This window comes from Eptatretus burgeri, chromosome 8 (genome assembly GCF_056783735.1).
Source record: "Eptatretus burgeri isolate ZD-2024b chromosome 8, Ebu_testis_v1, whole genome shotgun sequence".
NCBI classification, from domain to species: domain Eukaryota; kingdom Metazoa; phylum Chordata; class Myxini; order Myxiniformes; family Myxinidae; genus Eptatretus; species Eptatretus burgeri.
Genome location: NC_140968.1, coordinates 99,195,519 through 99,217,989, shown reverse-complemented (window position 1 = coordinate 99,217,989; position 22,471 = coordinate 99,195,519). Strand labels below are relative to the sequence as shown.

Below are 22,471 nucleotides of genomic sequence, written 5' to 3'. Positions count from 1 at the left end.
AGGAACTGAGCACTCTGGTAGACCCTGCAGTTCTGGATCATCCTCCAACGACCGTCAATGAGGACATGGTCAATCTCCTTTGCCACACCGCCAGCGTTGGAATACCAAGTCCAGCGATGAGCTTGTGGGCGCTGAAACCATGAACCAGCCACCCTAAGTCCATGACTTCTTGCAAAGTCAAGGAACTTAGTGCTATTCTGGTTCATAGTTCCTGACCCATGGGGACCAACACACACCTCATAACCGTCCCTATCAGTTCCAGTCGATGCATTGAAATCCCCCAAGACTAGAAGTGTATCTCGTCTCGGGCACTGATCAACCACAGACTCGAGTGTGGTGTAGAATGTGTCCTTCACGGTGAGATCACTCGCCTCAGTCGGAGCATAAACAGAGACCAGGGAAATGACACCTAAGGAGTGACGAATCCTTAATCTCATAATACGCTCGTTGACCGGTGTTACCTCAATTATCATTGGGATCAGCTTATTGGACACAGCTACAGCAACTCCTTGGGTATGGTGACCATCAGAGCGACCAGACCAATAGTAGGTGTAACCACCCACCATTATCTCGCCGCAATCCGGTCTCCGAACCTCAGAGAGAGCTGCAATCCCGATGTCCAAACGCTTGAGCTCAGATGATAACAGAGACAGGTGATCATCCTCTCTTAGGGATAGGACATTCCAGGCACCCACCCGAAGGGACCGCCTCAGGTTAACCCAAGGAGACCGCCGTCTGGTGGACGACACCTCAGCACCACTCCGACACACTCTCCCGCAATCTGACCCAGGGATGTTACCCCGTGGTTTCCCTCCTATCAAAGATTGGGGGTCCCGAAGGCTTTGCCCCAATCCCGTCATCCGGTGAGCTGCCCTGTGAAGGGAAGCTGCACAGGAGGTACTCCCACGGAGTGGGTTTTCAGATTTTTTTGCGTTTTTGCGTTTTGCGGAATGAAGGGTTTTACGGTGGCCGGAGTGCAAATCCTGCCACCAACCTCCTAATAAGAAGTGACCCAACTGCAGGAGGACGTCCGCAGACACAGTTGGGCACTAGATATGGATGGCCGTTGGCTCACAAGGAGCTCCTCCGCCCTTTGACAGGTTTTGTTTTTAATCCTGCTGGGTGTCCATATCCAAACACCCTCCTCACCAGAAAACCTGGTGGGGGAGATGGTTTAGTCGCTGACAACCCGACCATGGAACAGGTTAGTACAGGTTTACATGGTACCTGTAGCAGGTCACAGATCGAACCTGACCTGACAGGTCTCCAAAGATGTCTCCTGACATCTCCAAAGAAAGAAGAATTTGACAGGTAAAATCTCACATTGTTACCGATCACCCTGACAAGTTTGACCGACCAGTGCTCTGACCTTCTACAATCGATCTACGGAACCTTTAGTTCTTGGCTTCGGCGTCAACGATCATATATCTCTTGGGCTGATGGGATTTCTGTGTGTGCACCACAGAGAAGCACTTATTAACCTCCGCCATCTTCGAAGATGGATGGAGGTTACTGTTTTCACCCCTTTCTGTTTGTTTGTTTGTTTGTTTGTGAACAGTATTACGGAAAAACTCCTCGACGGATTTCGACGAAACTTGGTGGGGGGGTTAGGTATGGTCCAAGGATCATGCCATTAAATTTTGGACTTGGTCCCCCCCCCCCCAAAAAAAATTGTTAGAGAAAAAATTTTTTTTTTTGCATTTCTACATGTTTTAAGTGATTTCCAACCCCCCCCCCCCCAAAAAAAACAATGTTGGAGAAAAGAACTATAACTCTCAGCACTGTTGACATCATATTTAATGAATAAGATATAAGGTTCACTTGAGTGACCCAGCAGTATTGGCGGCGGAGGTTTTGCACTCTCCCGAGTGCTCCCCCTCCAGTTCCATTTGTGGACCTGGACTTCCCTGCCACTTCTTACTTCTGGATGTTGTGGAGGTCAAAACTCTGCACATTGGCATCGCTCACCAAGGAAGCACAGGACCGGCTGCATTCACACAGTGGACAGTTTCCTGACTCATTGTTTTCTGTTTTTTATTTATTTATTTAATGTAGACAAGCACCCTCGTTGGCCCACAGGGCATTTGTCTCTTTCCAGCCTCACCAGATTGTGCATGGTAGTTGGTGCTCAAAAGCTATTTGTTCACCTGCACTCCTTTGTCCCTACTTTCTCCTACCTGTGAAACTATCTCCCTGTTTTCATCCAACTTTGCTCTTCCTTAATGTTTCAAGGCGAATGGTATCATTTAATGTTGGCCTATACCGATAACCATAATCTTTTCTGCTCTTCATAGATCTCTCCTCCATGAAGACCAACAGACTTGTATTGTCCCATGCCTACTAGCTCCCCACTGCTCTGCTGTCAGTGCAACCTTATTCTGTCATATTATTCTTGCATGATCCTCGATTTGTTTTGCAAATGTGTGAAAGAGCTGCATTTCTGAGCCATGCAGGTGCTGCTGTGCTTGCTATCGGCACCATATACTCAGAATTTGGTTCCGGATTCGTAGCGCCCAGTGCTGCTGCCAAGGCTGGGGTCGAGGCACTTTACAAGTAAGAGTTTTTGTGAGTGACCGATCAAACCTTTCATTGAATCTTAGGATACCTCTTGGGATGTTGCCTTAGTGTACATTATCATTGTTAACGGTGGGACTTTTTGGCAATTCTCATCTGAGCACAGAGGTCGTGTGTAGGAATCCCAGATTCACATCCCATATACTGCGTTTGTTAGTCCATTGTCTTTCAATGTCCTTGTGGTTCACATAAAAAGCGTACTTGTATGTGTTTTTTATGTCCTTGCTCTACATGTGGGCGATCACCTCTGAGCAAATCTCAGCCCAGCTCTAATCTATCATCCTGGTGTTTTGCACGCAGGGCGAGCCATCAGTGTGCGTGTCGTCGCTTGGATGCATGTTAAACTGTGCGTCCCCTCTGCTAGTATTAGTTGGTGGATGTTAAAGATCCCTTGGTGTCCTTCGTGAAGTGTAGGCGAGTTATTGCCGGTACGCTAATTTAAAATTCCAACCTGGACTGTGGGTAGGAAGTGGTGTGGTCCTCTTCTTGAGGTTCTTCGACATCAGGTTACACTGCTTTCTATCTTAAAATGTAATTGCTGTCTGGGCAGCAGGTTCTACACTGGAAAGTAATTGACCAGGTGGTTTTCACGTTTAATTTGAAAGGCCTTCGGATATGAAAGGAATCCAACGCCCTCCATGTCATATGTGTACTAGCTGTACTTCACGAGCCTCGGGTCACTGCAAGAAAATAAAATGCTTGCCATGCTCAGAATTTTGCTTGACTGCACTTTAAAAAAAAAATAACCTTTTGCTGAAATCTGAATGGATAGAACAATCACCTCTTAAAACAAACATATTGTAGCATTTCGCAGAATGAAGTAAACGCGCTCCATCATCACCGCAGCACTCTTATGTTGGGAAAGTCCTTAAGCATTGCCATCACCGGGGGTTGCCATTTACCGGCAGCTCAACTAGGCCAGTTGATGAATTACTACAAACTCGTATCTAGCATTGTGGGTGGAATACATCTCGGTGACGAAGGGATTCTAATGATTTTACTCTGACTTGTATTTTCTTACAATATCGAATGTTTAGGATTCGTGCAGTTTTTCTTGCTCATTTTGTATTAATTTTGAATTGTGCCAATACACCTCATCTTGATAAACCTGTCTACCACCTCTCCCCCTCCTCTATTTATAATTACACCACCTCATTGTTTTATTCATACTCCAAGCATGCATGCTATAATGTCAGGGTTTGAGACGGGAAATATGAAGACTCGTGACAGACAAATTTTTGAGATTGTCATGTCCCATAGGTCTCTGGCTGCTGAGTGGGGCCGTTACGGTTTGCGTTTCAATGCCATCCAACTGGGACCAATCAAAACTAAGGTCAGTGAATACTTACTGACGCACCATGCTCCCCCTCAATGACAAAGTTTGTATCCTGGATCCATCTGTGTTGGTCAGCACGTACGCTTCATATGATTCTGAGTAGTACACAGTCCGTTGTCTTGGACAGGTGTCAAACCTATGCCTGTGACCTTGAAGGAATTTATGCTCTTGGAGGCTTTGCTCAGAAATGTACTGCGAACACGATGGAATAAACTGTTCTCTGGAGCGTAGACTAACAGGCCGCTTTCCCCACCTATCAATCAGTATCACAAACTCTTGATTCATGGCACACTTTTAATTGACACCCTGGGTTAATTGGTTGCATTACACTCCACCGTTTTGCGAAACAAAACCAAAGGGTCTTAACGTTTTGCCATGACCCTGTTAACATCGGAATTGCTTTCAATCACCTTGTTTTACATCTCCCCAATTCAGTCCTCATCTATTAAAATAGTCAAGCAAGCCCTGGCATGCTCAACCATCCAGAGGTGCAAGTTCAGTATCACTTTTTGTTGGTTGTTTTTATTGTTGTTGTTCTTTCACGGCCACAATTATTCCCATGTTCTCATAGGTCGACGGCGGAAAGTTTGCCCCAAGTCTTTCATGAACTGGCTGGCCCGGCTTGATGTTTGACTGAGGAGGTTGTGCTGCAAAATTAGAGCGTACATTATGAATCTTGTGTTTTGTGTTTTTACCCATTACTATCTCATCCAACCAACTGCAATATTACATGGTCCACACAGTCCTTGAAACACCTTGAAAGTCCTGGAAAAATGACTAAGCATCTTCCAGTACTGGAAAGTCCTGGAAAACTTATCAAAGTCCTTGAAACTCCTGGAAAGTCGAAAAAAAAATTGTGCAAATACAAATAATTATCTGCCATAAAATAATTATCCCCTGGTCGGAAGAGAACTCGCCAATTTTAACTCCCCCATGGATTTACCAAAGCCGAGCAAAATGGTTTCCCACACATCATGCATAAATTATGCAAATGTTAACAGAAAGTCCCTATTAAGTAGGAAGTAACTACTTGGCATGAGCATTGCCTATTTTAAAGGGGAAGCAAGAGCATTGGAAGCTTTGCAATTTTTTTTTTTTTCCTCGTGGCTGAGTCACATTCACTACCGGGATTGTCTCATTAAGGAGTCTGTTCACAAAGCCAGATGCAGGGACTGTCAGAAGACATTCGATATCGGGGATATGGGGAAAAGCACAATGAGGAGGCACGTGAGAGATGCCAAGGACCAAAGCATGGTTTCACGTGATTGCAAATGACCGATCCAACTCTCGTATTACGGAATTTTTTTTGGCTACAGGACAGGTATTTGTAATTCTTTTTGTACACAAGGTTAAGGCTCGTGGAAGAGTGAGAACACGTCGCGGATCAGGACACAACAGAACCACAGGAACAGTCGAAAGAAGAGGGAAACATCAACAGTGTGGTTGAAGGACAAAATCAAGGGAGACATGGACAAATAATGGATGTGGGGAGGAATGAGGGGTAGGGGACGATGCACAGGGTGGGGAAGGTGGGCGGATTGGTATAGAGGTGGGGGGGCGTTAACGGGGTTAGTAAAAATCATGGTTTTGGATGGAGAATGATCTGAGATTGTGGTGACAGCTGTCTTTAAGACCTGGAGGCTGGAAGGAAGAATGAGTTTGAAAAAAATGTGGAAGTTGATTCCACAGGTTTGAAAAAAGAGGAGCAAATGAGTGGAGGTGAGCAGTGATTCTGTATTTTGAGGGTTTCACAAGAAAGTGTGACTGGGAGAAAACTTGGGGGAGGGGTGGGGTGGGTGGGAGAAGCACAGAAGGAGCAGAGGGTGCAAAACCAGATAGGAGGCGAGAGAAAACCAACGATCTGTCTGCGATGGGAAAAAAAATTTCACCTATATTTATTTTCTGTCTTCCCAAATCGAATACAAACATTCATCTATATCAATTATATCTCTCAAAAAACGCGAGAGCTTGAACGATTGATTGATTGATTGATTTAGAAAAAACAAAAATTTACATGCAAGTAACATTGGAAAATCCAATGTCATTTGTAAATAAAGCACCAGTATTAAAAGTCCTGGAAAACCACTTTTTTGTCCTGGAAAACTGGAAATTTGGTGTTTCAATGCTGTGCGAACCATGTATTGAAATTAACCCTTTACGTGTATGGGTTATATCTCCTGAAAAGAAAAATAACACAATTCGCTGACTTGGTGGCCCCTTCAGGTATGACAGCGGTGACCAGTTTGTCGTCTGAGATTTACATCTCTTTTGACTTCTGTTGCAGTTTTGTTTTCTGGAGCTTAAAAATATTTCCATCAGAATGTTTGCTGGCCCATTGCCCAATCCCAAGACTGGAGGACCAGTTTTTATTTGATTTTTTTTTTTCCTCCCCTCCAGAAAGGTTGCTAAAACAAACCAGAGCCCACTCTGTCCCCATTGATCACGATTTAAACCATAGCTGGAGGATTTGAGATCAGTTGCCTTAGGTGGACTGCCAATGTCCACCGAAGAGAAGGTAAGGAAGGCTGAAATTTTATTTCTTTTTTTCAAAATTTGATGGAATCAGACTAATCTTGCACCTGCGCAACTTCAGGGTGCCCTCATTAATCCCTGAAAGTTTCAGCTTCCTCGGTCAAATCCGCTCGGAGCAGTAGATGATCCATTCATATTTGCGTACGTTCCCTCCATTATATTATTACGGGTGATGGGATTCGAACCAGGGTCTCAAACGTCACTGCAGATGATGAGTGCTGCAGGTGAACCAGCGACGACCCTTGGTCCTATTCCCAACCTGCAAGCTAACCGAGTGGTTTTGGAAGCTTGAGGTTGAGCGCAAGGAGTGGAGTTCTCGACTGCCATGCTGGCAACTTGGGGGGGGCTTGCGACTCGACCACTCGTTTCCAAAATACGTGTGTAAACGTCGCGTGTTTGCTATTCCAAATGGGGTTTTTACAACGCAGCTCCATGCAACAATGGCACAAAGTCAAACACAATGAAATGCAATCAATTTACTTACTACATCAAGGGACTGAAGGCAAAACATTACGAGAAGCAAATCATATAGGTACTGAAACGACGGACTTAACTAATTACGTACAACACAGGCCACGCGACCGATACAAAAGGCCGACACATCACACACATGGACCCTTCATCTAATCCAGGATAAGGAAAAGCAAAAAATAATAATAATAATAATAACATTTGCAGGGAATTCAAATAAAACTGGAGATAGGGACGGGAATGCGGTTCAAGCCTGTTTAAAGGGAGCCGTCGGCGGATTCATCCACACTGGTGTGAGCGGAACTTGGTGGAAAGAAAAGAGAATGGACCAGTCATCCCGCTATCAGTGAAAATGCCGCGAGGAGTCCAGGGAGTGGATACTTTAAGCAAAAGGAAAAATAAATACAAAAAGCTCCTATTTCTGATCCCACGGCTGACCCTGCATTTATTACGTCATACACCTTACACGTCACGAAACGTCATCCATACTTCGTAAACTATTGACACCTCCCCGCACTCCCATAAATTGTAACAATGTATTTAGATTGAATCCAATTATTTTCGTATGGTGTTTTCTTGTTATGAAAATGGCCTGAGCAGATAATGGGGACTTAATGAGGACAGCTAGTTGTATCCTAATGTGCATGCTCAGGATTAGATGTTTGATAATTACCCCTTAATTAGTCTGGCCTAGGTCCAGGAAAAGTTGCTCGCTGTGGTCAACTGTACAGAATCCACCGGAAGAGGGCTCCTTGAACTTTTGGATAAAGTACTGGAGGGAAATGGCTTGGACATCACTCAATGCATTGTCAATGCAACACAGTAGCAGATATGCAAGGAATATGGAGCAGGTTTTTCAACTTACCTGAACAATGAATCGCTGGGACAAATGAATGTCTGTTGTACATAGCGATATACAATATTATATCCCCAGAGGTACACACACTCGCTTCCAAGCTGTCTCCAGCCTGCGTTTGAATCCCAATCCAGCTATAAACTGTCATCCCGATGTTTCACATGCAGGGTGAATCGTCAATGTGTGTGCCGTCCCTCGGATGGACGTTAAATCTCGAGAACTGGGACTACCGACCACCACTGTACACAGGATTTTGCATAAAAGACTAAAACTTAATGCTGATAAGGTGCAGATTCTGCAGGAACTCAAACCAAATGATGGACCCAAATGTAAGGCATTTGCCTTGGAAATACTCAGTCGCATAGAGGATGACGAAGATTACCTGAAAAAGGTCATGTTCACAGACGAAGCTTGCTTTCATGTGTCGGGGAAGGTCAACTGGCACAATGTGAGGACCTGGGGCTCTGATAGCCCCCATGTGGTCCTTGAACACAAACACGCCAGTCCGAAGGTTGATGGTGGTGTGGCCTTCTCCATGACTGCTTGGTGGGTCTGGTTTTCTTTGCGGAGCATACAGTGACCTCAACAATTTACATGAACATATTGGAAGGATTTGCCTTCCCAAAAATTGAAGACCTGCAACCCAATATTTTTCAAAAGGTTGGCGCTCCCCCTCATTGGACCTTAGTCATTCAAGCCATCCTGAATGAAAAATTTCCAAGTCGCTGGATTGGCCAAGACGGACCAACAACCTGGCCACCACAATCACCAGACATAACCCCCCTTGATTTTTTTTTCTGTGGGGATTTGTCAAAGACGTTGAAAACAACACCACGGTGGATCGTTCTCAGATCACAGCTGTATCCGCACTGATGGAAGCAAACATGCTCAGCCGAACATGGCAAGAACTCGTGTACCGCCTTGAAGTCCTGCACGCGACAAACGGAGCTCACATTTAAGTGTCTTGATGGTGCGCACAAAACTGTATGAGTTTCTGTATCATATAAACAAAAGGGTATCGTTGTATCATTTGTGGTTCTAAATATATTAACAGCCAAAGTTGTCCAGGTCTTTTTGAAACACCTTGTATATCGGTTGTAGCCCGATCACTCAATGGTGAAGAATCACTGATAAAAGTTCTCGGATCTGGATTTGGATTCAGATCTTCACCGAAATTGAATCGATTCTTCCTTGTCACACACTCAACCCATCCACCGAGTTTCGTCCGAATCCGTCCGTAATGCTCTAAGATATCGTGCTATATGTCGTCTTTGGCCCTATTTCTCGATGGTGAACAATCACTTGAACATTCCAGTATCCGGAACTGGATTTTCACCAAAATCTCATCAGTTCATCCTTGTCACACCAGCAACCTGTCCACCAATTTTTTCCAAATCCGTCCATAACTTTGAGATACCCTGCTCACAGACAGACAAAAAGAGAGCGGTGAAAACATAACCTCGGTCCACGTTCGGTGACGAAGGTAATGAAAAAGAGCAATGAATGATTGCATACTATCGCCAGGACTTGTTTTGTGTGGTTTTATGGTATGTATTTTGTAGACGCACTCACATTCTACTTGTACATACTGGAAAGAGTTCCGCTGTTGGGAAAAGATAATGTGTACGACTGGCAACCACTAGATGGCGTTTGCGGCCTATATTAGTATATTTTGTGCAGACGAACAAACAGTCAAACGGACCCAAGTGCAATACCCTCTCCTTTGGAGAGGCTAAAAAAAACACAAAAAAACACCCTGGTGTGTATGTATATATCGATGTACATCATGCCACGTCTGCATACCTCCTTTGTAGATGAGCACACATCGACTTCGTAATCAAGATCAATTCCATTTAAAGTTTCACGTCTCATGGAGCCAAGTTCCACATGTTACCCACCTGCCATTTATAATTTTCTCCGTTTTATTCTTTCCCACGTTTCTCTCTCTCTCTCTCTCTCTCTCTCCCTGATGGAGAAATGCACCAGCTCGGGGTGCTGTGGAGACCCGTGTGAAACTGCATTTTAGCGAAGCAAGTGCACAATTGAAATTTACCATTGATACCATGAAACGGAATTTGGGGGGGTTTTTTTGAAATGGAAAATCACTGGTTGTAGAATTGGTGTGGTTGAATTTTCACAAAGTAATCCAGTATACGTCGTCGATCTTTTCGGTGGCCTTCACCTTCGACAAATCCATCTTTATTGAATCTTCAAAGCTCGCTTTCACCCTCACAGCCCTTTCGAGTGCTCTGTTTTCAGTGTGTTGTGTCGTTTTCCAAAGGCATCGCTTGATCTGTGCTCAGCCAATTCCGTAATCGGCGGCTCCATTATGAACGCTCCTCATCAGTTATTTTTCATGGATGCTAACCAAAGTACGATGCCTTCCATCATTGCTCCATCAGAACTGTAATTGGTATTGCAATGCAAATGAACAATCAAAATTAGCCAATAGAGGCCATTCCTTTCAAGGTGTTTAAGGTAATTCATATACCTGCGTTGTGTCCAACCACACGTTCTTCTATCTCGTGTCGGTTTTGCACATGAAAGTCACTCGCTTATTATTATTCTTGGCAGGGTGCATTCAGCCGTTTGGATCCCACTGGACAGTTTGAGGCAACAACGCTGGCTCGTATACCTACAGGAAGATTCGGGCAGCCAGAAGAGCTGGCAAACCTTGCAGCATACATCTGCAGCCCTTATGCCAGCTGGATGACTGGCTCGGTATGTCTGCATGCATGGTTTACGAAGAGGTATTGTGAAAGGTTTGATTCTGGATGAAGCACGAAAGGATGGCCGACGAGGTCCTTGGTAACATGGTAACCTGGAAACATGCTAGGGCTTTGCTAATTTTATTGGGCTTCCAAGCCAATATGGGAGTGGATGGGAGGGGAGGGGAGAGTGACGCCTTACAACACGTCGCTATACATTCCAGAAGAGGCTGGGAGTGAGTGAAAGACAGAGGGAAAGGGGGAGAGATTGAGATGTGAGAAGAGTGTTGCACTTTATTAGGAGGGGACAGACAGACAGACAGACAGACCGAGAAAGAGAGGGGGGGGGGTTCACAAAGGGAATGTTATGTTATGCATTATGAACACACACACACACACACACACACACACACACACACACACACACACACACACACACACACACACACACACACACACACACTCACACACCTACTGTATATACAGGCGCTTCCCTATTGATGTCATCGATGCGTTCTTGGAAAGCGTTCTTGAGATGCGTTCTTGGAATCGAGCTTCAAAATCGAACCCATTGGCTTCATGTAGTGAAGGAGGAATGGGCTCCTGGCAGAAAAAAAAAACATTGAGCGGAAAGTTTTCAGAGTAAATGAATTAAAATATTAAAATTACAAATTAATACCACACATAGGGGTCTGGGCATCTTCCTTTTTTTTTCCTGTGCAGCACAAGGCTGCACGTAGCATTACGGACTGAGGGTGTGGCAGTGCTGTTAATGCAGTGCCCCTGTAGGTGAGAGCAGGATGCTGGCTATAGCTTCCCTGCTCTTCACAAAGGACACCGTGAAGGGATCTTTAATGTCTACCTACTAATTCCGGCAGATGTGATGCCCAGTTTAACGTTCGCCTGAGGGACAGCACACACATTAATTAATCACCCTGCCTGTGAAATACCGGGATGACTGTTTATAGCTGGGTTGAAATTCAAACCCAGGTTAGACAGCTTAGAGCGGCAAGTGTGCGTACCTCTCGGCCAGCCTACCATGGTGTGGGGATGCATGGTGTTGATAATTAGTCAGACAGATGCTCAGGGTTGTCTGCCCCTTCCACCATGTCTGTCAACTCCACTAGAGGACATGCGAGCTCCTTCGTTTTGCTTCTTGGTAATGGAGTTGGTGTTGATGTTCTTGAGGATGTTGATGCTGTTGGTTCATCTTCTGCACTGCTCTTTTTTTTTCAGCAAGCATAGTGTTGCGGGCCGGCGGGGTCGGGTGAGAAGACCACTAGGTGGGGAAAGCTCCGTCGATTCCCACGAGACTCCCCGGAATTGTAGGCCGTCGCTCACGGATAATTCCGTGACTCGGCGGGTCGCTTGACCGACCGTGGACGCCAATAACTCAACCGCGTGACCCGGGGTCCTCCCGCCTATGGAATCGGGTTACCTAATTAACCACCGGGGAACCACGCCCTCGGTACGCCTTGTCCTAACCGGATCACTCTACCGGATCGGATCACCTTTCCGGATCGGATGCAGCCGTGCGACACTGCCAAGGACATACCGGCTAGAAGGAACGGACCATTGGGAATAAAGACCCGGCTAAACCTGGATTCGAACCATGCTGGACCAATGAGGGAAAAGACAGGCGAGCTGGGAACATTTCTAATGATGATTATTTATTTACAATAAGCGAGGAAAAGCATGTGGCACAACATAGGTTTATTGGGGGTGTAATGCAGGGAAAGATGAGAGAGGTGTGGGGTGCGGCAATTTTACAAGCAACTTACAAAGCAGACACAGTGCAGACTTGACGCAAGATTAATAAAGCAACAATCGCAACAATAAAAATCTTATACAGGCTTATCTAACAGACAGGTGCCAACACTCTCAGACACACTCAGACAAAGTAAACCCAATTGTGAAAGGGACTTTTGCAGCCAGGGTGGGAGGGAGTTGAAGTCACAGTTTCTCGGTACCTGAGCGTTTCGGGGGAGGGATACTCCGTGGTGTGGCACCCAACAATGGTTGAGTTGTTCGGCCACAACCGTACGTGTGGAGATCGTGTCTGCAGGAGGGGCTTGAGTGGAGAAGAGCGGAGTCCAAAGGCAGGACCAGGCAAGAAGCCGTTCGTCGAGGTCGTGAGGTCCGGGATAAGGAACAGAAAGCGGGGCCAGAAAGGAGGCTTGATCGAGAAGCAAGGGGTTGTTCGACGTCGTGTCGGCAGAGACAAGTAGTAGGAACACTCACTCACAACTACTCCAAACCCCTTTCAATTCCTTTACTCTACAATTCTCATCTGCAATTCTCCTTCTAACCAACCCAACTACCTTCGCAACCACTTCAACCAACCAACTTAGACCACTCTCTGAGGATTGCTCCGTACTTTATAGAGCCAGGAGTTCGGGGAGGAGCCATTTCGAAACCGACGCAATCGTCTGATCCGAGCATCCTGATTGGATCGGCCCTTCACGTGGTCCGCCTTTCTGGGCTGGGTTTCAGCCAGACTCTGGTATGGTCCGTCCACGCCGCGCACGTGTGGCCTTTGGTAGGTGGATGGTGATACAGCTACAGCGTTTGTCCAGCCGAACGTTGGGATTTTGACTCAGAAAGCGAGAGTCCGGGTAGACGGTGGTACGCTGTGGCCAGCGAAATGAGGGTAGCAAGCGAGATGATGGCACTGTGGATCGTAAAAGAAGAGAATAAAATAAAAGGGTAAAATGATTTATTAATCCGAACTAATAGCCCATCGCAACACACTCCCTTGGCTTCCCACGAGACAAAAGGTAGGGACCTAACTACACGTATATTAATGGAATAACTGACTCGGGACAACTATCTGTTGTATGCATGCGGTTCCGAGAACCGCAACAATAGCTTTGTAGCTACTGAAACCATTTTCCAATTCTCTCTCTTGAACCTCGCAGTTCACTTGTCCCGTTATTTACTCATTCTAATCCTCTTGTTATGTTCATCATTGTTTTCATTCGAACTTTAAATCAATTTATCTTGCCTTCCTAACTCCGAGGATTTTCCCATGGAGAACGCAGCCGCGGTCAGCACGCCGACTGCTCGCACCACTGGAGCCTTCGTGGCGATCCCGTAGCTGAACTTGTTCCGCTGCTTAATTATTTTCGTTGCACTCAATGAAGTTACAATTTGGGCATGCTCCTTAATCTCTTCTTCGCTCGCTATAATTGTCCGAACGGTAGAAAAAGTTAAGTTTAATGCTTTGGCAATTTCACATTTTCTTGCGTAAAAATGGAGGAGGGACCATTGCCTTGCCAAAAGGAAAAACGCTTTGTTGATAGAATCACTACATTCATAAGGTTTTCGGATTTCACTCCAGATTTCGACATTCAACTAGTCCGCGAGCTCCGATCCTCGATTATATCCTTTAATTAGTCCATGAGAGGCCATCATGGAAAATCGCATCAAATAATGCATCAAATCGCTCCATGCTCCTAATTTCAAAACTAGAGCACCAACATTTGAGCGCTCTGTCGTAGAGAACCCGTTGCGGCCTGTTGCAAGACAAGGTATTTTTGAGCAGGCTGAAACAAAATGGCGGCTTAAGACCCCTGCAAGGTGACAGCGAGCTGACCAAGATGGCACACCGCCATCTTGGTATGCCTTTTTTTTTTCATGATTAGCACCCCTTAGTTCTTCAAAATGGGTGTTTAAATTTACCCAAATGCCCAAGTTTTCATTCATGCACTCCCTTTGGGTTCCCTTCATATGCATGTGACGGTTTGGACTGATATGTTTTATGGTTTTGGAGTTGTAGAGGAGACGCACTGACACGCACGCACACTTTCTCTTTTATTATTACAGAAGACTGGCAAATAAAACCTGTCGCTTCGCTGATAAGAATATTAGGAGAGGGTGGGAGAGAGACTTTGACTTTTGTTTACCTTTTATTCATACAAATTTAGAAAAGAAGTTACACATAAACATACAAAACAAGACGTAATAAAAAGGTCAGGTACACAGCTAAAATGAAATGATAAGATCATTGTGGTCTACTTTACACAAAGCAATCCTGTGACACCATTTCTGTTTCAACATTTCAAGATTATTAATATTTTGGTGAAAATAAAACTCTGCACGTAATCTGGCCACGGCGAGGGCCCTAAAAACAGTTAAAACATTGTAATCAGCATCAGGGTTTGCAAGAGGTTTAGCTTTCCTTGTTTTATAGATCGCTAATTTCCCTTCAACTATTATAAAATGATGTAATAAAACAATCATATGTACAATTCTCCAAGAGATATCACCAGTCCGTTATACAATCGGTGGGACAGACATGGCAGCCCATTGTGGGCACAGGGGGGGACCCCGGAGGCAACATCCCCTTCCAACGGGATCGAAAACAATGTTTGCGCACATTTGGATGCCGTGTGGTGACGCAAAGGTGGTACAGGCACTTTTTCGCAACATTGGGAAGTGGAAAGGAAGACAAGATCACAGTTTCTGTTAATGCCGGTGATGTTATACGCAACTGCGGAAAGAAGGGGGCATGGATTGCAGGGACAGCGTTGGTGGTATCAAAATGGAGTCCCAAACTTCTGGAGGTGCGCAGAACCTCCTGGACGAGCTGGGAAACGGTTCTTGAAGAACGCATAACAACGGTAGTCGCAAAATGCCCGACTGAGTGCCATGTTTTATTCTCGTTCCGCAGATCTCGTATGAGACGTATACCGGAGTTTATGAAGCATTGTATGTAAGCACGTGATCGAGGAATGTTCGGAAAAAAGTGCATTATAGAAGATAGGCTCGTCGAGAAAGTTGTTGATGTAGTGAGCCATATCTCGGTGCACTACAAGAATCTGCCAGGCTTGCAACAGGTCTTGGTAAAACAAAGGCAATGGAGAGATGTCCACATGTTGCAAGTCCATGAGAAAAAGTTCCTGATTGAAGTCGAGCATGCCAGCCATTTTCAGCAAATGTTTAGCAGTGGGGTGGGAGAGGGAGGGGGGAGGGGGGAGGGGGAAGAGAGAGGAGGGAAAGAATGGAGAGTGAGGAAGGTGGAGGGAGAGCAATGAATAGGGTGTGGGAGGGGAGATCGACGCTTCACTACACGTTGCTATACACTTCCAGAGGTAGGGGGTGGGAGCATAGAGGATAGGGGAACATTCAGGGGGAAATGGGGAGGGGAAGGGTGTGTTCTGGACTTGCGTTTGGTGGTCAGATTTGAAGGGAGAGGGGGTGGGTGGTTCAACTTGCATTTGGGAGGGGACTTGAGAAGTGGGAACAATGGTTCCCTCTGCCGGCATTAGTACAAGATTGAACAAAATGGGGTACATTAAAATGGCGCGTTCCAATGGGTCATACTAAAGACCGCCCAGAGACGTCCATGGGGAGTAGAAGGGGAAGGGGCTTTGGGAGGAGGTTAGCGTGAGGGGAAGGGAAGGAAGAGCGTTTGCCTTCAATCATTTGAAAAACTGTTCCAGTGGTTGTGCCTTTGTAGAATTTCCACACACCTTTTACAACTAAAATGTGATTGGTTCTAGAATCTCTTAACCTGAACCGAATGTCAAAATTTAAACTGCGGAATTGATCCTGGCAGCAATTCTGACTGCTAAAATAACGTGTTACTTTGTCCAATTCGCACATTCTTTGACACTCCTTCCTCTCCTCAACATCTGGAGAGTTGTATGGTGGTGGAGGGGGTTTGGATGGAGGTTAGCATGATGGGTGGGGAAGAGAATGCAGCATGAAGGGAAGGGAAGGCAGCTTGAGGGGAGGGGAAAACAGCTCGCACATGCAGCAGCCTTTGCACCCCTCTGGTCGGCTTGCTCCAAATCAGATTCGTACTTGCTATACTCTGGGGAAGCTGCTTTAAATTTGAAACTAAACCGTCAGTCCTTAATAATCCTTAACCATGTTCCTCCAACCTCCTCGTGGCCCATGCTAACGGTGCACGTGCACCGGCGATGTACTCATTCTTTCACTCACACATGTGCACAGATTCTCACCGGCATGCTCAACTTTCCCCACACCTGCGTTTCACAGCATGTCCCGTATGGCATCGGTTCTGCAGCACGTCTGAATCCGCGGATCCAGATCCGAGAATTTTTAAAGTGCTTCTTCACCATTGAGGAATCGGGCTAAAAGCGATATAAAGCACAATATCTCAAAAGGTTGACGGATTTGGACGAAACTTGGTGGACAGGTTTGGTGTGTGATGAGGACTAATCGATTTGATTTTGGAGGTCCGGATCTAGATACGGCCTCTCAGTTGGATGCAAAACGTAAACTTTTCAACCTGGTGGAGGTGCGCGCTCTACCTTGTGCCATTCTAGTTTTGTCTTATATTGATGGCCATCTTGGATTTTGTCCCAAACATAAAAAATCTTCTTCGCTCAATAACTACTAAACCGATCACCATGAAATCTTAAAAAGTTGTTGATGGATTTGGACGAAACTTGCTGGACAGGTTGGGTATGTGACAAGGACCAATTGATTTGATTTTGGTGAAGATCCGGATCTGGATCCGGATGCTACAATTTTACAAGTGCTTCTTCAACATTGAGGGCCAACAACGATATCTAGCATGATATTTCAAAAAGTTATGGACTGCTTTGGACAAACCCTGGTGGATGAGTTGGGTAGGTGATAAAAACAAGCCGATTTAGATGCTTCAAGATGCATAGGAGAAGTCTTTTGAATATATAATGGCCGACACGGGCTAATCAAATTTGACCCTTTTTTAACATCGGAAAGTTGATGGATACTGACAGAGAGAACTGGTGCATACTCGTTTGTATAGTTGAGAGCTGACAGCTTTAGCACATCCCAAGAATCATTCCTTTGCAACCAAAATGGTGTCGATAGCAACCGAGACACCAAAGCTTGTTGTGTGTGTGTGTGTGTGTGTGTGTGTGTGTGTGTGTGTGTGTGTGTGTGTGTGTGTGTGTGTGTGTGTGTGTGTGTGTGTGTGTGTGTGTGTGTGTGTGTGTGTGTGTGTGTGTGTGTGTGTGTGTGCGCGCAATTTGGCGAGTTGCTAAAGAATTCCTAAATTTTGATGCATCTCATGGTCCCTGATTTCAGTGTTTCAGCGAAAAGCCTTCAAGGCAAAAATCGCATCCTTTTACTCTAGTTATTCTTTGCAGACTACTGTAGTTTGACCTGTAGCCAACTATGGTATATAAGAGTACAACTCTCATATACGAAAGTTCTAATGATACCATTTTTGCCATTAAGTAATTACATTTTTAGCTCGCCTGTTCAAAGAACAGAGAGCTATAGCGATACCCCCGGCGTGAGCGTGAGCGTGAAAATGTTGAAGTTTTTGGTGCAAGTTATTTCCTTTCTGATGTTTTTATCTACCACACTATTTTTTACTGATTACAATATACAAATTACATATATTGCTTTAAAATTATTTGGATCAGACTTCACTGCAATGCTTTCTAAAACAATATTATTAGACTTGTCTTTTAAAAACGATAAATGTATAAACAGGCGAGCATTGGGTGGCTTTGACACCAACTCTCTGGTTATTATCATTATACATAATTGATAGTTGTTGGCAACCCTAGTTCGTTTTTGACGCCTTTTATTTGTGTGCTGCACAGAGTCTTCGGTTTGACGGTGGTGAACTTGTGTCAATGGCCGGGGAGTTCAACGTCCTGCAAAAGGTATTTTCTGAACAGTTTGTAATGAGCATGTGGGATGGGGATGCAGAGATGCTTATTATTACAATGGATTATACATTGTGGCTCTGCAAATGTCCAGCTCGCTGCTGCAGTGCTATCTGTATGGACATGGCTACACTTTCTGTTTGAAATGGTACATTGAGGCACCTCATTCAATGCTTTGTGTTCGGTCACAATATTTTAGTAATGAGGACAACACCAGGGAACATTTAGTTGCACCTTGATGGCCTTATGTTTTGAAATTGTTGTAAATTAATGGTTTTATTACCCCGCACACGCGAAGCTAAAAGCGAGATTAAGCAGTTGGTTTATGTCCGTGTCTGTCCGTCTCTCCGTCCGTCCGTCCGTCCACAAACGTCAGTTTATGATCGAGGAACACCTCATTTTAAATTGAATGTTTTTATTTTGAACATGAATCGGAAAACAAACCTGCCGTTTAACAGTACTCGGGCTCTGAATTAATCCCGATCGCACATGCTCAGAAAGAAGTAAGATAATATTTCTACTCTGTCGGCCTTCCTGGCAGTGAAACAAAATTGAAAATCATTCCGAACAGGAAACTAACTGTTTTTAAGGACATCATAAAGGACACAAACAACAGGCACAAATAACTCACGTAACACGTTAGATAGGGTGATGTGAAAGACTGCAGAAATCGCGGTAAATTCTGGAATTTATTTATTTCAAACGACTTTTACAAACTTTTTTATTTCAATCGAATTGCATATACGTGAACACTGCACGGGGTAGTGTGTTCAATGAACTGTCGAGTTTCTCAATTAATTGAAATGAATGATAGGATTCAGAGTAACGTCAAATTGGGGTGGAATGGGTGGAATCGTGTGTGTGTGTGTGTGTGTGTGTGTGTGTGTGTGTGTGTGTGTGTGTGTGTGTGTGTGTGTGTGTGTGTGTGTGTGTGTGTGTGTGTGTGTGTGTGTGTGTGTGTGTGTGTGTTCATTTTCTGTTTGTCATGCCGATTAATTGTTTTGTTTTCCTTGCTAAATGCTTGCCATTGCTATAGAAATCAAGAAAGAGAGCAATCAGAGATTGCAGACCCTCGCCATGACTGCTTTTGTGTGGTGTTTGTGTACTGATGTGTTACGTAATTAATTAGGGACATAATTAGAACTGCCACTTTATAACTGCTGGCAGTGATGACTGGGTACCAAGACGTCTCGCTTTGATGCAACCCCCCTTTCATCGGACACCTGACCCTGACCAATGACGTTTTTTGATTATTATCCATTATTCAATTGAATTCAGAATGGGATTAAAAATAAATTAAATTGAAACAAATGGAAGACCCAAATAGGTCCAGTCCTGCATTGGAATCATCAGAAGGAACCCCAAGAAGCAAAAATATAAGATGAAGTAATCAGGAGGAACCTGGATAGGATTCACATTTCAGCTGCTACGACCCCACTCTCGAACCCATCCAGACACAGCCAAGTGAGCCTCATTCAAAAAAAGAAAAAAATTTAATCAAAAAGAACCCAGATCAAAATAAATAAATAATTCTGGCTGCCAGACCATGTGTCTGATCAAGTTGAAATTTACAACATGTATTACCCATCACTATTAGATCATAATTTTGAAGTTTCATGTCAAATAATGAAGTGGCTCCAGAGAAAACATTGTTTTAGATTTTTCTTCAATCCAATGTGGCTGTCAAACGATGTGACCTATGAATTATTCCTGAAAAAAAATTGTTCACCCAAGACTTGGGGAACATTTGTGTGAAGTTTCCCCTCTTTGTCCAGCTGTTCTGGCAAAGATTTTTATGGGTTTTAGGGTAAATCCAATATGGCTTCCAAACCATGTGACCAATGACATCATATGTGTGAACCTTTTGTTCCTCATGGACAGGTGGTTATACGTGTAAAGTTTCGCCTCAATCTGTTCAGCCACTTCAGAGAAGGTTTTTGAACGTTAAAAAAAATTGCATGCCGAATCGCGTGACCGATGATGTCATCAAATTTTTTTCTGTGGACCATTTTATCCTAAGATGACTCAAATTTTTTTATACTGATTAGATGTGGCGTTCTACACATGCAATTATGACGTCATCAAAAAAATCACTTATTCCCCATGAGGTGAACTTGCCATGTGCTGTTTCAAGTTTTTTCCATGGCACGGTTTCAGAGATAGAGGTCCAAAGTTTTTCCAGTTTTTAAAACATGGCTGCCACACCACGTGACATATGATGTCATAATTATGATTATTAACATTCTACATGTTAATGAAAAATCATTCGAGGAATGACAACTTGGAAAAACAGCACAAAGTAGAATGGCACTCGGTGGAGCGCACACCTCTGCCAGGTGGAACAGTTCACGTTCTGTATCCCACTGATGGGCTGGATCCGAGCCAACATCCAAACCGCTTGTTCTCGTCACCGATTCAACTCGTCCACCTTGTTTTGTCATAACTCGTCCACAACTTTTTGAGATATAGTGATATATTTAGTTTTTGGCCCTATCTATCAATTTTAGAAACTGGGGCTGTGTTGACTTTTTGACCTTAAAATTAATTGGTGGTTGAATTCAGCGACCTGACGTGAAAATCCTCTTCAAATTTCAAGTCAATCGAATGAAATTTGAGGATTTTAGAAAAAATTTTGGCTCAAATTGGCCTTTTGCCCCATGTAGACCTTTACGATTAACTAAATTTTTCGAAACTTCAATGCGGGACCGTCGCAGGGTCGGTGACATCAGTCTCTGAAATTTTCAGAACGATCAGTTGAGCGGTTTGGGCTGGAGGTGAGTGGATACACACACACACACACACACACACACACACACACACACACACACACACACACACACACACACGGAGGCGATCAACATACTTGTCAATTTTTTTTTTTTATTTGCCAAGTAACAAACGGACCCAGACGCAATACCCTCTCCTTTGGTGAAGGTCATAAAAACGACAAATTTTAAGTTGCTCCAAAATGCCTTGGGGGGGGGGGGGTTGGGGGTGTGGGTTAGGCATTTGTTCGTAAGTGTAAATACAACTGGCACGTTTGATTTCTGGAATTTTTAATGCAATCTCTTCCTCCGGTTGTCCGGTTCCTCTCCTTGGAAAGCCTCGTGCTGGTGGATTCTAATGTTTAAAATCCGAGTTGAGAACAAGACTTCGGAAAGACCGTGTAAACACCGAACCAACCACCCGTCTCTTCCAACTCTCATCTCCTTTGCAGGTGACGAAGGAGCAATGGGAAATGATCAGCAACCTCATCCGGAAAACCAAGGGGTCTTAGGTTCATGCACGTGTCCGTTGCACATCGAGCCGTCTTCATCTGTGATTGATTCTTCATTTAAAAATGGAAATAGAACTGATTCAAATCTCATGTTGTGGCTTCGAGTTTCTTGCTACCACCGGTTTGTTCACCAGATGCTGTCCAGTGCTGACTTTGTTGTCGGCCTCATGGTTCGCATTTGTACAGACACCGACATGTGCATTTCATCACCGTCTCCATATTGTAAAAACTCGCTCGTTTTCAGTATTCGACAACCCTGGAGACTTAACTTTAACACTCATAATCATACTTTTTGCAACATTGAAAACTATGAATGTTTATCAAAGTCACATGTTGAATTCGAATGCTACACTAGGAGAACTTCAAGCGGTAATTGCTTTCTGTGATGTTTTCCAAGCTTCCTGTTTACTCAATATTCTTGTTTGTCGCTCCCTTTTTCAAGTATCGTCCATGCGGTGCATTCCGCAGATTTCTGAGTGTTGCCAAGTCGATTTAACATGTCATTGATCCTTTTGAACCTGATTCCTCTTGGCCTCTAGGTTAATGCATTATATTTTCTTGCTTTGGCTTGTGGTGGTTTTTATCCACATGAAAAGCTTCCGAGAATATAAATGCTTCTCGTGACTTTTCCACACGCTTCCGGTTACTTTTCTCTCTGGACCGCACATTGCTTCCACGGACCCAGCTCTCCGGGTGTATCTTTACACCTCGGCACGTATGGCCCTTCCCAGGAAGTGTAACATAGGTACCAGTCTTACTGCCACCTCCCTCATATCATCCCCCCCCCCTCCTCATCTCCCCAGCTCACCCCTCCTTCTGCATCTTTAATATGAACCAACCCCTGCGCCTGCACATCACCCACAAGCCACATGTACCGGTTCGGCCTTTAAATTGACGAAAGTTTTAGGCTCGACCATCTCGGCCTTGAAAACACAACTTGAAAACGTTGTCCAAGATTAAAACTGACTTTGAACTGGCTTACCTCAAACTGGCTTGATTGATCTCAAATCAAAGGCTCAAACTTGATGTTGAAGTCATTATCCGAGCTCATGTGACCACCTGAAATGTCCTGTCGGGGTG

General features: G+C 44.5%; 1 protein-coding gene across 7 annotated transcripts in view; it reads left to right on the top strand.

Moving 5' to 3' along the window:
• Nucleotides 1–22,023, top strand: part of DECR1 (2,4-dienoyl-CoA reductase 1) — a 53,540-nt gene extending 31,517 nt beyond the window's left edge. For 4 of the 7 annotated variants that reach the window (XM_085893224.1, XM_085893221.1, XM_085893219.1 and 1 more), the window contains 5 exons: nucleotides 2,454–2,553; nucleotides 3,835–3,907; nucleotides 10,344–10,490; nucleotides 18,049–18,111; nucleotides 21,332–22,023. In XM_085893224.1, the coding sequence (XP_085749350.1) occupies nucleotides 2,454–2,553; nucleotides 3,835–3,907; nucleotides 10,344–10,490; nucleotides 18,049–18,111; nucleotides 21,332–21,391 (443 nt within the window). In that variant the 3' untranslated portion in view covers nucleotides 21,392–22,023. The remainder of the gene's footprint in view (nucleotides 1–2,453; nucleotides 2,554–3,834; nucleotides 3,908–10,343; nucleotides 10,491–18,048; nucleotides 18,112–21,331) is intronic. The other 3 variants (XM_085893222.1, XM_085893220.1, XM_085893223.1) reach the window with 2 other exon arrangements.
• Nucleotides 22,024–22,471: the final 448 nt, after the last annotated feature.